This window comes from Sinocyclocheilus grahami, unplaced genomic scaffold (genome assembly GCF_001515645.1).
Source record: "Sinocyclocheilus grahami isolate Dianchi unplaced genomic scaffold, SAMN03320097.WGS_v1.1 scaffold36.1, whole genome shotgun sequence".
Classification (NCBI taxonomy): Eukaryota; Metazoa; Chordata; class Actinopteri; order Cypriniformes; family Cyprinidae; genus Sinocyclocheilus; species Sinocyclocheilus grahami.
In genome coordinates, this window is record NW_015505215.1 from 1,668,906 (window position 1) to 1,683,746 (window position 14,841).

Consider the following 14,841-nt stretch of genomic DNA (forward strand, 5'->3'; position numbering starts at 1 on the left):
TGGGTAGTGTATAGATGCTTCTAATGTGTGTGTGTGTGTGTGTGTGTGTGTGTGTGTGTGTGTGTGTGTGTGTGTGTGAGTGAATGAATGAATGAGGCATTTATATAGCGCTTTCTTGTGTATTTCTGTACACCCAAAGCGCTTTACAATCATATGTATACCACAACCAGTATATATATATAGATAGATAGATAGATATATGATTTAGTAAGAACATTTCTAAATTTGCATTTTCAGCAAGCGTTTATTCATTAAGGTACATCAATGATACCCATGTGATTAAAGTAGTTAATCCTGACTAATTACTTCAGGTTTGATTGTAGATTGGTTTTATAATATTCTATATTGTTAGTTAATAGCCACCACTAAGGGATCTCTAGAACATTAGTTGTTTGAGTTGACAAATGACTGCTTTGACTAACATAAAAAAAACTCATCTTTAAACCATTGCTTTGTTGCATTTTGTTAAAGATTTTACAGTGCATCTAGACTCAATAAAAGATAATCCCACTTCAAAAGATTAAAATAAATGGACAAAAGATAAATGTCAACACATTTTTGAAACTCGCAGAAGGCCTTCCAATGGTCAAGCTGAGAAATCTGATCTTTTTCAGTCAAGTGTTTCTGCCTGGCGATGTGCTTCAAAAGGCAAATCTTAAAACTGCGCTGACAGCGAAGTTTATGAATTGTAGGGAAATTATATTTGCTGACTGTATTTATGGAGATATGTGAGCATTCGTAAACATCTTTGTGTGAAATTAATTCACAGTTTGCACAGACGGAAAAAAAAGACGTGGAGAAAAAAAAAAAGAATGATGAAATCCTTTTAATGCTTTCAAACGCACGGCATCATGGGTTCGTTTGAAGATAATGGCAAATTGGAGATGAATGGAGAAGAGCGAAACTTGAATGGCTCGATTAAGTAGCAGTGCGTGAGAAATCCCCCTTCAGAACGAAGCTTTTCATCCGATGCATTGCAGGCAGTAAACAGGACTTAATCCCCTCCGCGGTTCCACCTGGAATCCGAATTAATACGAAAAATAAAGCAATTAAAGGTTCTCGATCCTCGTGTGGCGGCTTGAGAAAAAAAAAGTGACAAAATGAAGGCGGCGCCCGGGGAACATTTAAAGCAGAGGACAGTATGAAAGGTCTGGAACGAGCTGTGGGAGAAAATTTAAAAGCCAACTGCTAAACAATGATAAAAAGGTGTATCCTAAGTTAAACACTCGTTTGCACTGATCCAACAAACAAACCACTCCAATGACTTGAAGATGGGTTCTTTTATTGTATGGAGCAGAAAAGATCTAAATAACTAAATTGTTATTTAGATAATTATCAGCAATTAGGTTGATAAGCAGCCTTCTACTGAACTAATTTCAGGAGTTACTTCAGAAGTTTTAGGGCAAAATGCAAGTGCTATTCTTATCTGCAGAGAGAATTATTTTTCTTCTTTTTCTGGTGCAGTCCACATGTTCTGCAACATTGAAAAGACTTTAAATAACAGAATACAAAAAAATAAAGTCAGATATTGCAATGGACAGCTACCAGAAAAGGAACTAGGAGATAAAATCAATGCAATGAAGGTGAAAAACATTCCCCTTGGGCCAGATGTCAAAATGGCCAAATGTCACTGTCATCCCCCTGATGAATTCATTTTCTGCCAACTGAGCAACCATTTTTAGGCTTCCTGGCATCCCAGACCATCTCATTACAGTGAGAGTAGGATCTAATGGACGATCGTATGGCATGACACCCCTCTTAGAATCAATGTTAAGTCAAACTTGTAGTCTAATCACTCCACGTTACAGTATGCTGACTCACTGAGCTCCATGTAAATGAGCAAATGTCTGGGAAATGAAATCATTTGAAGAACGTTTTTGGTGATTTCGCAGACGCCGACATCAAGAGGCACGTCCCCATCTCATCTGAATGAAGCAATCTACGAGCAGAATGGATAAAAAGAGACAGTTATGGCAAACCTGGGAGGGGAAGTACTCTTATCGAACCCTGAAGACTGAACAGCATGTGCTAGATATTAAATAAAAGCAAATGGATTGTAGGAATAGAACCAAATGCATTATCTTGCATTTAACAAAGAGACTGTTAAAAAGCCATTCACAGGGTGGAAATGCATTTAGCTACTGCTCATGTTAACCACTCTAATTTCAGGTTGCACACTGACAGGTTCTTAATCAGTGATACATTTTCGACACACCCCTGCAGAGCCCTTTTTACAGAGAGGGTCATTTTTTAAATTATAATAGCTAGAAAGTGTAAGAATTACAGAACCTCAGACACTTTGATCTTCTGAGACAGACAATACACACACACAGTGCATTAACATACAGACATCTGTTTCCACATCTCACTGAGAGAAAATGCGGGAAAACGTCTCTCACATATGCATCAGTTCCGAAACTCAGATACTTTGATCCCCCTGAGAAACAGACAATACAAACTTACACGGGCATCTTGGAGAAACCCCACAGAGTGGCGGTGCAGGAAACGCCTCTCTCACATATGCATCAGTTCCTTTTCATCTCCTCCCTCCACTTGATTCACTCAGAATGGTCAATAGTATAATGTTCTATATGAAAGTGAAGGCGTATGTTTCCGCAAATCTGCGTCCAGGGTTAAGTGCATACTAAATCTCAGGTTAGATGAAGCATGGGGCGCATCAGGTGAGATTCTGGATTTCTGACTAACCGCTTGACCTTAGTTTAAGTTGTACTCAGTTACGTTAACCATGCATATTGTTTCAGCTTTGATTAAGTTGTACGTAGTTATATTAACTATCGGGGGCTAGAAAAAGGGTCTATCAGAACCGCTGATTAATGTTTTGGGCATTACATGGGTAACTGTAGGGGGCTAAACAGACCTACTATTTAAAGCATATTAAATAGTATTAGCCACAAACCTCTGGCTAAGGATCAGACTGGCGAGTTTGTGATCGTGGAGCCCACGCATAGCAACCGCCGTGAGGCATCCTAAGCGACATAGATTCCTAATGAACGAGTAAATATAAAGTAAAGAGTTAACTAGAATAACCAAATGTCAGAATAATAGCAATAATTAAAGACCGACAAACAACCAATTTGCCTTTCAACCTAAATTCGAGGTCATACTAAAATGGAGTCAGATTAGATAATAAAATGTCCGATTTGAGTTAAACCTAAAGTTAATAACTTTGCGTGCTGAAAAGACCGAACACGCAAGAAACCTTCATCCACCACTGGATACCTTCATTGGGCCAAGTGCGTGGACCTTACAAAAGATTATACTATAGGGAAAGTCATACATTAGGTTTGTATGTTAGCAAGCGTCTGTGGCAGTTTTAGTCTATTTCCACTTTTAATTTGTTGTATTTTAGTGATGCAGTTCATAATTCAGGGGCAGATGTGAGGAGAGATATACCCTGTCAGCGACCATCTCTCTAGCTGTACTGGTAATGGAACAGAATCTGCCTGAGGCTAGTGTTGAGTTCAGCAGTCATGAGTTTGGCTATCTCACTCAGAGGAAATAAAGCGAAAATCACATCGATGAAATCAGGAAAATGCTCATTGGAGGAAAACACTTGATTGACAGCAGTAAATCCTGCCTACCGCTACCTCCCATACGACGATCCCTAGACATTTGTTTGTTTTTGAAAGAGTAGCATGTTCTGAGGGAAAGATGCCTGTACACTATCATTCACTAAGTTTGGGAATAAAGGCCCATTCACACCAAGCTATATATATATAAAGATATAGTTCTAAAAATCTTTCTCAATATTAAAGAATAGCATAGTTCACACCACAACTATAACGATAATTATACAGAGGAACGATATCATTGTGATCACTTTCAAAACAATAATTTTTTCCAGCTGATGAACGATAAAACACTGACAGCCAATCAGAATCCATCCTGCTGTAACGAGCTCAAGAATTTAAAGCGGCAGATGCATGTGCACTTGACGATATCGTTCGCTGGTGTGGACGCTAATATCGTTATCTTTATAGTTATCTTTATAGTTATCGTTCTTGGTGTGAACGGGACTTTAGGGTACTTTTTTTTTAAATGGTAAAATTGGCAATATTTTGAAATACTATCACAATTCAAAATAACTGTTTTCTATTTTAATATATTTTAAAACGTAATTTATTCCTGTGATGGCAAAGCTGAATTTTCAGGAGCCATTACTTCAGTCTTGAGTGTCACATAATCCTTTAGCATTCTGATTTGGTGCTCAAGAAACATTTGTCATTACTAATGATGAAAATGGTTGTGCTGCTTAAAATTTTTCGGAAACTGATTTTATTTTCAGGAATCTTGGAAATAGAATAGAAATGAATAGATATTCATTTGAATTTATTTGAAATGGAAATATTTTGCAGAATTCTAAATGTATTTTCTGTCACTGTTGATCAATTATCAATTTATTTTTTATATATATATTTATTATATACTATGTATAATATAATATATACATACAGTATATAGTTTCCTTCAAAGCCTTCAAAGTTTTGAATGGTGGTGTATGTGGGGGTGAACACTATGGATGAATGCTTTAAAGAAAAAAGAAAAAGAAAAATCATTGTTTGACCGTTTATCCTATTTGACAGTTGTACCACACCTTGTCATGGCACAGCAATTCACGGGGTTAAAACAAGTAATCTGCCAACTACGCATCCACTGAAGCATTTGAAATCAACTGTACGCTTCTTCTCACCTATTGTTTCTAGACGTGTCAAGGGAAGGTGCGCTGAAGCCGGTACAATTTCCTGTATGATGCGTGAACATCATACACACAATAGCATGTTAACTTCCCAGATGACAGAATGGTTTTCAACACCTGACAGTTTCTCATTCATCTGAAAAGACTGTGTTCTTTCTTCACTTATATTTGAATAAATGATGTTGGTGAATGGATGCTTTCGAAGGTGCTTCTGAAGGCAAGTTTGAATTTAGCGGACTCAAAGTGAACTGCTAGAATGAAATGCCAAGCTTCTATTCCAAACATTTCCTAATTTCTGTGAAGTAAGGGATTAAAGCCAGTGTGCTTGTGCTGCCAGTGTTGATGACTACACACACTAAGGCCAGCTTGAAGTTAACTAGTTAAACTGATTGCCAGGCAGTCAGAAACATGTGAGCTGTATAACATGACTTGTTGGAGCACAAGTTGACCCCGTGTCGGAGTGCATCAGCATTTGACACCAGCTTCCAGAGGGGCTGTCTAATCCAGGACAAGCACCAGAGGGTGCAGTGGCAGCACCAAGAGATTGACCATTCGGAAAGAGAAAGACACCCTTTATAACTAAATCTAATAAGACATAATGGGAACAGGTGTGCATTTATTGACAAATCAAGAAATTGCACAGAAATTAACAAATCAGGACGACAGATATACCTTGTGGCAATGACACCTCGTAGAGATGAAAGGGCAGAGCAGTTTTGCATGAAGCATTGCGTGGTAGCAAGTTGTTCACAACACCAACAGTTCATTTTCATTTGTGTTTTGTCTCATATTGTGCAGCCAAAATCAAAAATGCTGTCATTGTTTCCTCACCCTCAATTTGTTCCATTCCCATATGAATTAATTTCTGCTGTGCTACTCAAAAGGAGAAATTCTGAAGAAAGTGCTGGTTTTATTTTAATTTTTTCCAAGAAAAGTGCTGTTTGTATGTAATTACAGTTTAAAGGTGCTGAAAGTTTTCAAGTTTAAAAAAAGACACAAAAGCACCAGTGGTTCATAGGAATTGTGCACTATATTCTGAGTTTTCTGAAGTCATATGACAGCTTTATATGAGAACCAAACTGAAATTTAAGTCATTAATTAATCTTTCCCTCCATGAGTCAAGAAAACATTTAAACCAGTTTCGTGAACGAATCAAAAACGTATTCAAAATATCTGACTCTCAACAGACGCAAACACCATAAATGAGGTCCATACAACTTGATTGTTTTTTCATCTACTCCATGAGTCAAAACAACATTTAAACCTGTTTTGTGAACTGGATACATTTTTTTTTATATATATATAGTTGACTCTCAACAAGTACTTGTTCCCAAATCAGACATTTTTCCATAGTGCCAAAAAGAGCTTCAGTGAACTTAAATTTCAATCTTTTTATCTTTTTAAGTGGGAGAACTTGCACAATTGGTGGCTGACTAAATACTTTTTTGCCCCACTGTACATACATATGTATATATATATATATATTACACAATGATGTTTTAATATATATATAAAATTAAAATAAAAAAATAAAAATATAATAAAATAAAATATAACATTTATATTTTAATGTATGCAATAATGAACATAATATATACACAAAGTTTATAATATGTATATATAATATTTTTTTAATATATAAAATATACTCATATTTTAATATACATGTAATAATAGTAATAATAATCATCATCATCATCATTACCATCATCGCCACAATAATTGTTATTATTCATTTTTGTATAATAAATTGAAAAGCAGTGTGAATCAGAGTAGCATAAATTGTGAACGGTGGTGTGTAAGCGATTGCAGACAACCTAAGTTTAAATTTCGCTCAGGCCTTGCATCTATTAACCATAACAAAGTTAATTTAAATTTACACAACAGCACTACAACAAATCTTATTTAATGTACAAGTAATATTCTGTACAAAATCAGTTGTGGTTAGTCTATCATAATGAAAACTGTAATGTGCCACCACCAGAAAAGTTAGCTAAACTACCTTCCCTAAAGATTTTTGAATCTATATAATGTCATACACAATGCTTTATCACGCTTTAGGGACATACAGACTGATTGTAACTGATTTTTGATTTACTGATTTAATTACAATTGTATTAATTTTTTGAAAAGTTGGTGGGACAATATCCAATCAGCTGGACTTTTTTGTAAAATAATGCCCAACAGGGCTCTCTGATCACTGTTTGGTTCATCTTATACCAACCTACAGGCAGAAACTGAAATCAGCTAAACCTGCAATAAGGACTGTAAAAAGGTGGACTAATGAAGCAGAGCGGGATTTACAAGCCTGCTTAGACTGCACTGTTTGGAGTGTTTTTGAAGCTGCTGCCACCGATCTGGACGAACTCACAGAGACTGCAACATTATACATCAGTTTCTGTGAGGACATGTGCATTCCTACCAGGACTTATTTAACATACAACAATGACAAACCATGATTCACAGCAAAACTCAGACAGCACTGTCAGGACGAAGAGGATGCCTACAGGAGTGGGGACAGAATCTTGTACAATCAGGCCAGGAACACACTGACAAAGGAGACCAGAGTGGCTAAGAGGAGCTACTCTAAAAAGCTGGAAAACCAGTTTTCAGCCAATGACCCTGCTTCACTGGGGAAAGGACTGAAAGACATCACAAACTACAAGACACCATCCCCCAGCACTGAGGCAAATCAACAACTTGCTGAAGACCTGAATGAGTTTTACTGCAGATTTGAAACTCCCGGTCTCACACCCCACACCCACTCTGACCATTACCACCACAAACATTAACACCTCCAGCAACTCCCCCCCCCCTTTGGATCAGTTAAGATGATGTGCGTCAGGTCTTCAGGAAACAGAAGAGAAGAAAACCACCAGACCCAGACGGTGTTTCACCATCCTGTCTGAAAACCTGTGCTGACCAGCTGGCCTCCATCTTTTCACAGATCTTCTGGAGCTGTGTGAAGACCCTTCCTGCTTCAAACACTCCACCATCATCACCATTCCAAAGAAACCCAAAATCACAAGACTTGATGATTACAGACCTGTTGCCATATCATCTGTGGTCATGAAGTAATTTGAGAGACTGGTGTTGGCTTAACTGAAGGACATCACTGGACCCTTGCTGGACCCCCTGCGGATTGCTTATCGAGCAAACAGGTCTGTGGATGATGTAGTCAACATGGGACTGCATTATATCTTACAACATTTAGACAAACCAGGGACTAATGAGAGGATCCTGTTTGTGGACTTCATCTTGGCTTTCAATACAATCATCCTAGCACTCCTCCAGACCAAACTAACCCAGCTCTCTGTTCCTAGCTCTATCTGCCAATGGATCACCAGCTTTCTGACAGATAGCCAACAGCTAGTGAGACTGGGGAAATGTATGTCAAACAGCCGCACCATCAGCACTGGCGCCCCCCAGGGGTGTGTGCTCTCCCCACTGCACTTCTCCCTCTACAACAGGGATGGGCAACTTCGGTCCTGGAGGGCCACTGTCCTGCAGAGTTTAGCTCCAACCCTAATCAATAATAGCTCCGGCCCTTCTGTCACCAGAACAAATTCCTTGTATGTGCAAACATACTTGGCAATAAAGCTCTTTCTGATTCTATAAATGTATAGATGTTGATAGCCAGGTAGGTCAGTTAGTTCAATCCCAAACAATGTTGTTATTGTTAGCTAAAACTATTAAAATAATTTTTGTTAATTGAAATAAAAATGTAATAAAATATAAATATTGTCTGAAAAATAAACTGAAAAAAATGTAAAGCTATTACCTTGACAACTAACTAAAATAAAACAAGTTTATGTACTAAAATTACTCAAATGTTAACTATAAAAACAAAAGCTAAATCAAAACAGAAACTACTAAAACTGAAAAACATATACAAAAAATGAAAAATAAAAACAATAAAAAAAATGAAAAATAAAAGCTAATTCAAAATATTAACGCATACTATAATAATATAAAAATAAACTATTATAAAAACTCAAACAAAAAAAAAAACTAAAATAGAACTACATCATACATATTGCCCCAGAATTCAGAAACACTTCACTTCTTTAGAATCTAAGAACAGCTCAATGAAAGGTAATGGTTAAGTTACATATGTTCTGTGATAGTGTCCAAGTCTAACAAGTCTAAGCGATGACATTTCACACTGGAATAATGTTGTTAAAACCAGAGTCACAGCTGAGGTGCGAGTTCATTGTGCCAGAACACATCTATGTCTGGTCCACATCCACAAAGCTGAGGATCTAAATGTTTCACTGCAAGATCTTGATTAGAGCCAGCCATACAACCATATAATGCAGTGCTGATGTCATCGAGCCTTGGGCGGTGCGCTCAGAGCAGTGTTCAGAAGACAGAGAAAGGGAGGGGACTGTCAGGGTGGATAAGACTCTGTTGCGGCACATTTCCTAAAGCTTCCAGCACACGCATAAACCTCAAGTCTGAATGGTCTCAAACTGCTACAGTGATTCTGGTCATTCATGTCACACTATCATTAAAAATGTCTTATTACCAAGGGGAAAAAAAGGTTGTGCTTTTTTTTTTTGTTCTTTGAATAATAGTGAAAAGAACAGCATTTACTTGAAAAAGTAGAAGATCAATTTAACACATTCTTGCTAAATAAAAGTATTAATTTATTTTAAAAATAAACTTACTGACCCCAAACTTTTCAATGGTAGAGTATAGTTGCCATTTGAAGGAACACATAAAAGACCCAATTTGAATGACTATAGGTTTTAAATGGATGCAGATAAATAGAGGCTAGAAGTTAATCTTGACAAGATATTTTGCTTCCTTCTAAAATTAAACTACCTGTGCAATCGCATGTATATATCTCCTTCTGTTTGATTGCAGGCAATAAAGACTGCAAACATCGTTCAATATAAGAGTAATTATCCCCAGTGGAGATTCAACATAAATGTTTTTCCATAACAGATAGCATGGGTCTGCACATTACTCCAATAATGTCATTCTATGTCAGTCGTCTAGGCATCTGGCAACGTAACATATTGCCACTTAAGAGCTGATTTAATTTTATGGACCATAAGATGTAAACACATCCCAGTGCATAACTGAATAATTGATTTCCATATCATTGGATCTTTTCAGAAATATTTGTTTTTGTGGATTTCCATTTCACAAAGGAGATGGAAGTTCCCTGCTTTACCCAAAACTAAAAAACAGCTTAACATACTGAAACATGTGAACAATGTCAAAACGTGTCCTCACCTGTATTTTGATTGGCCATGAGAAGTTGCTGACGTATACATAGAAAGTGATGTTAGGATTGCTATGAAAACTGAATTTCTCACAAGAGAAACTGTCTCTGTACTCTTTGATGTTGGTCTTGGACACGATGGGGATCTCTTCCCCAGAGATGGTTCCAGCTGTAAAGAGAAAAGAATGAGATTAATTCAGATATAAAGGAGGCAATCAGAAATGGAATGTGATGCACCTCATAACTTCTCTTAAATAAGGAATTGACCATAAAGGGTCACAGAGTGACCTCGGCATGTTGGTGGTTCTGAATACATATTCAAAACAGGAGCAAGACATCAAATCTTTTCTATATTTATTGTTCGGTCTGAAAAATGATGCATGCTTAAAATGTAGTGTGACCGCCACTTAATGCTTTCTGAGCTATTAAATAAGGGCGATTGAGAGCAATGCAAATGCAATGAATTGCACCAGTAATCAACAAGGCTGACCGCATACACTTTAGCTGTTTGTTGATGTTTTTTATTCATGGAGAAAATGAGTTTTAAATCAACCTCTCAGTGTGACAATTTCATTATCTATTTTTAACATGGTATAAAACCATAATTTAACACAAAATGACTTGGAGGAGCTAAAAAGAAAAGCGGCCTTTGTCCTATTTTATCAGGACTTTTTAAACTTTCTGAAGTCCTCGACTGAAAAACTTAAGTCCCACCAATCGTCATTCCAAACCAGCACTATGAAACAAAGCCCTCAAAATGACAACCCAAATGCCACTATGTGGCAATGTTTATCTTAATTGAAATCGTTCAGTGCCCCTGAAGATGCCGCAGCCCTAGAATTCAGAGCCGCATGCTAGACTATTGTTAGAAGCCTTTCTCTGGGGAGAGTGTCTTTAAACAGAAAGACACCACTCCAAATATTAAATGAGGGGAGCCGGGAGGTCGAGAAGGAGAGGAGTGAACCTGTTAAAGAAGAGCGTGAATGTCAAAGTCACATTAAAAAAATTGGCTGGTGACTATTTGGACGAAAAGGTGATTTCATAAATAAACAATAGAGGATAATGGCGACGTCCTTGAGTCTATCTATTGTAAAATACCCAACACACCCAGGATCACACTGCGGTCAAACAAGGAATGCATTAGCATCTGTGTGTCAGATACATTATGGCATCATGCTAACGCAGAATGCATCACTATGGTCAATTACGCACAGCTAACTGATTAGCAGTGTTGACTTGTTTACACCAGCATTCAAAACTTTAGGGTTGTAATATTTTTTTGTTGTCTCTTTTTCTTACCAAGGCTGCATTTATTTGATCAAAAAATACAGTAAAATTGTGAAATATTATTAAAATAAAATTGTATATTAAAACGTTTCTATTGTTATAGGTATTAGAATGTTTTTTTTCCCGTGACAGCAAAACTGAATTTTCAGCAACACCTAAACTATGTATTTTTTTGATGAACAGAAAATTCAAAAGAACAGCATTTATTGGAAAGAAATCTTTTTAGAGCATGAAAAACGTATTTACTGTTATTTGATCAATTTTATACATCCTTGCAGAGTAAAAGTATTATTTTTTTTAATCTTACCAACCTCAAACTTTTGAATGATATAACTTTTTCTTGTATTGTTTTTAGTTATTATTTTTTTAACAGTGATGCTTTACTTATGCTGAGTTTACACTGTAAAAGCTCTTGAAAGTTGTGTATTGAAATGTGTCTCCTGTTTTTTTTTTTTGAGTATGTTGTTGCAATGCTCTAAGTTAACAATAGTTCTTTAAAAAAAAAAGTGTCTCGAGACCTGTTTTTGAATGCATGAATGTAAAAAAGAAGATCTGCTCAACAAACATTTGTTTTATGACTACAAAAACAAGAACTATAATACAACAATACAGAGGCAAATATTTGACTGAAGAATAATCTTTAGGAAAGAGTAATCAGTACCTGTTGACCCCACTGACCAAGTGATGTTCAGATTGAAATTGTTTGATGCATTGATGGACATGTCCAAGTTCTTGCTGGTCTACAAATTGGAAAGAGTAAACAAAGTTGATGTCTGCAAAATAATTATTTTCAGTATGACTTCCATACGGCAATGTAGGTGTAACATTAAATATACTTCGACACAAAATACATCTGACTATCTGACACAAAAAGGTAGTCAGCATTGGAAAGCAGAAAAATGAGTAAATCTCTCTCTTTTTTGGTCCACAAAAGAAAGTCATAATAAACGATGGGGGGGGTAAATGTTTCATTTTAGGGTGAACTATGCCTTTTATGAAATGTATGTTGTCTAACTGGTGAACAGAAGACTTCTCTATGATCATCACAAGGTGGTCAAGCCATTCAGCTGCTTCTGTTCTCAGATAAGTAGATTGTGGCTGACCTGTTCAGGAGTGGCCATGAAGTTAATGGCAGTATAGTGCTGGTCATCTTCTTGAAGCAGACTGAAGGTGAACTGGTAATCAATCAGCAAGTTATCTGTTCAGAGCAAAACCCTATTGTTAATCATCACATTTTACGCCATCATGAACCACACCATGCAATTCTCTGTCATGTTAATGGTTGAAGGTTTCCATTTAAAGAACATCACGAAAAAGTGGTACACATTCACTCTTACAATAATAAGACGGCTACTTTGAAGAGCTACATGAATCATCAGTCACTTTAATTGCACTAAATTAATACCTCCTTTCTGAGTGTGTCATTGCTTTAATAAGCATGCACTCTGATTAAGCTCAATTGTTTTTAAGACAACTACAAGTATTTGAAATCTACGCTTCTTAGTTACATAAAAGAACTTATCGTTAACCAGAACTAGGCCTAAAGGTTTAAAAGTTTAAGGCCAATTTTTGACCATTTTCTAAGGAAGATCCTGAGGTGCATTAAGTTGATTCTTTTTCAAGGTCTTAGTATCTCTTTAAAGCATAATTTCAAAGACAAAGATATGTCTGAATTGTTTTCTTAACTCCTGGGCTGTTAAATGACTGAATGCTGCCACAGGCATCTCCCAGAGAACAGCTGTTTGTGTGAATCACAATATGGTATTGTAAACATCTCTTTCACTCCCCATCAACTCGAAAAATGTCTTTATAAGCTTTTAATCAATTCAGATGCGACATTGAAGCAACATATATTTACTCATTTCCTTTATTTTTGCTTGAAAGATCATGTAACTTTCAGACACTGAATAGTGATGATCTTTTCTTTCTTTTAAATCATCCTTCCAGAAGGAACGGTGTCACTTTTAAAATTAGTTTCAGATGCAACTATCTACTGGTGACAAAACTTGAACCATCCCCCAGCTTGCTCTTAAACCATTATGGTGATATATGCTGGATTTTTTTTCAACGATGAAACAGAAAAGTGAATGTCAGTGAGTTTCATGAGTCAGACAGCTGTTCTGAGAGGGATGTCAGCCATAAAGTTGTAAGTTATTAAATGAGAATATAAAAAACTTGGAATATAAAATTTTAGGCCAAGAGATAAGCTTGTCATCCCGCATGCATCAAAAACTTTTAAGTTTTGTGTTCTCTGTCATGTTCTCAACTATTTGTAAGACCTTACACAACTAATGTTGTAATAACGACTTATGTGCACCAATTTTGTGATCATTCTCCTGTCTGACTGTTGCTACAATCTGGAATTCATTCTTTCAAACACACATCTAAAGGGATAGTCTGAGCAAAAATGAAACTTCTGTAATCATTTACTCACCCTCATGTTGTTCCAAACCAGTATAACTGACTTTCTTCTGTAGAAATTAAATGAAGATCATTTTAAGAATGTTGGTAACCAAACAGTTTTGGTTAACATTGGTTATCTTCTCAAAATATCTTCTTTTATATTCATACAGGTTTGAAAATGACATAAGAGTAGATAAATGATGACAGCGGTTTCATTTTTGAGTGAAAGAAGTTTCTTATCCTTACCAAAGTTGCATTTATTTGATCAAAAATACAGTAAAAACACAAATAGTGTGACCTTTAAAATAAAAATGTAATGTAAAATGTTAAATATAGCAATGATATAGAAACATTTCTTATAATAAAAAATATATATACTAAAAGCAGTTGTGCTGCATAATAGTTCTGTGGAAATAGTGATCTTTTTTTCAGGATTCTTTTATGAACATTAAGAATATTTTACGGTCACTTTGATCAATTTAATGCATTCTTGCTGAATAATATTAATTTCTTTTTTTGTTTTAAAGTTGTGTTTTGAAATGTCTATAAACGGTAACAAACAAAACGCAAAAATGGCTTGTGGTTGCTTCTGACAGCAACAAGAACAAATGTCTCTCTTGTGCATTGAATTAAGTGTCCTAGAGTAGACAAATGAATCTGAATCTACTGAATCAACTAAGGTAGAACATTGTAATGATAAAAAATTTCCATTTCAACATTACAACGCAACAGAAACCAGAGCAATGAACTCCATTCAGGTCATTAAAGACGCTCCCGACTGCAGTTACACTGCAAATACATGGAGGGATGGTCAGAGTGAGAGTGTAAACCAATCTGAGAAAATTTAGCATGACCAAGAAGTCTATTTTTACAGGATCAATCTTTGATGGTGAGTCAAGTAACACTGACAGAACACACTGAGCACCCTTGCTACTTGCTAGTGCTGTCTCCGGAAATGCACAAGGGAGTGTGAGAAAGTTCACACTGCCTACTGGATCCAAGTCTACCAAACTTCTGCTCGTGTCTTTAATTAGATTGAATCATTTGCTTACTCACTCTAACAGGGTTTGACACTCTCACCAGTCTTATATCGTCGCCTGCGGCCCACTCTCCAGCATCACTTCCCCCTACAGGACACTATTTGAGAAAATATGGGCGGGTGATACATTTTCTTCTAAATAGCAATTGGGCCGGAAGCCTG

The 14,841-nt window shown here is 36.4% G+C and overlaps 1 protein-coding gene across 1 annotated transcript in view; it reads right to left on the bottom strand.

Moving 5' to 3' along the window:
- The window catches only part of LOC107581546 (attractin-like protein 1), a 133,861-nt gene that overhangs the window by 39,432 nt on the left and 79,588 nt on the right, over positions 1-14,841 (bottom strand). The window contains exons 22-24 of the mRNA XM_016267124.1: positions 12,341-12,435; positions 11,899-11,977; positions 9,900-10,119 (exon numbers count right to left, since the gene is read on the bottom strand). Of these exons, the coding sequence (XP_016122610.1) occupies positions 9,900-10,119; positions 11,899-11,977; positions 12,341-12,435 (394 nt within the window). The remainder of the gene's footprint in view (positions 1-9,899; positions 10,120-11,898; positions 11,978-12,340; positions 12,436-14,841) is intronic.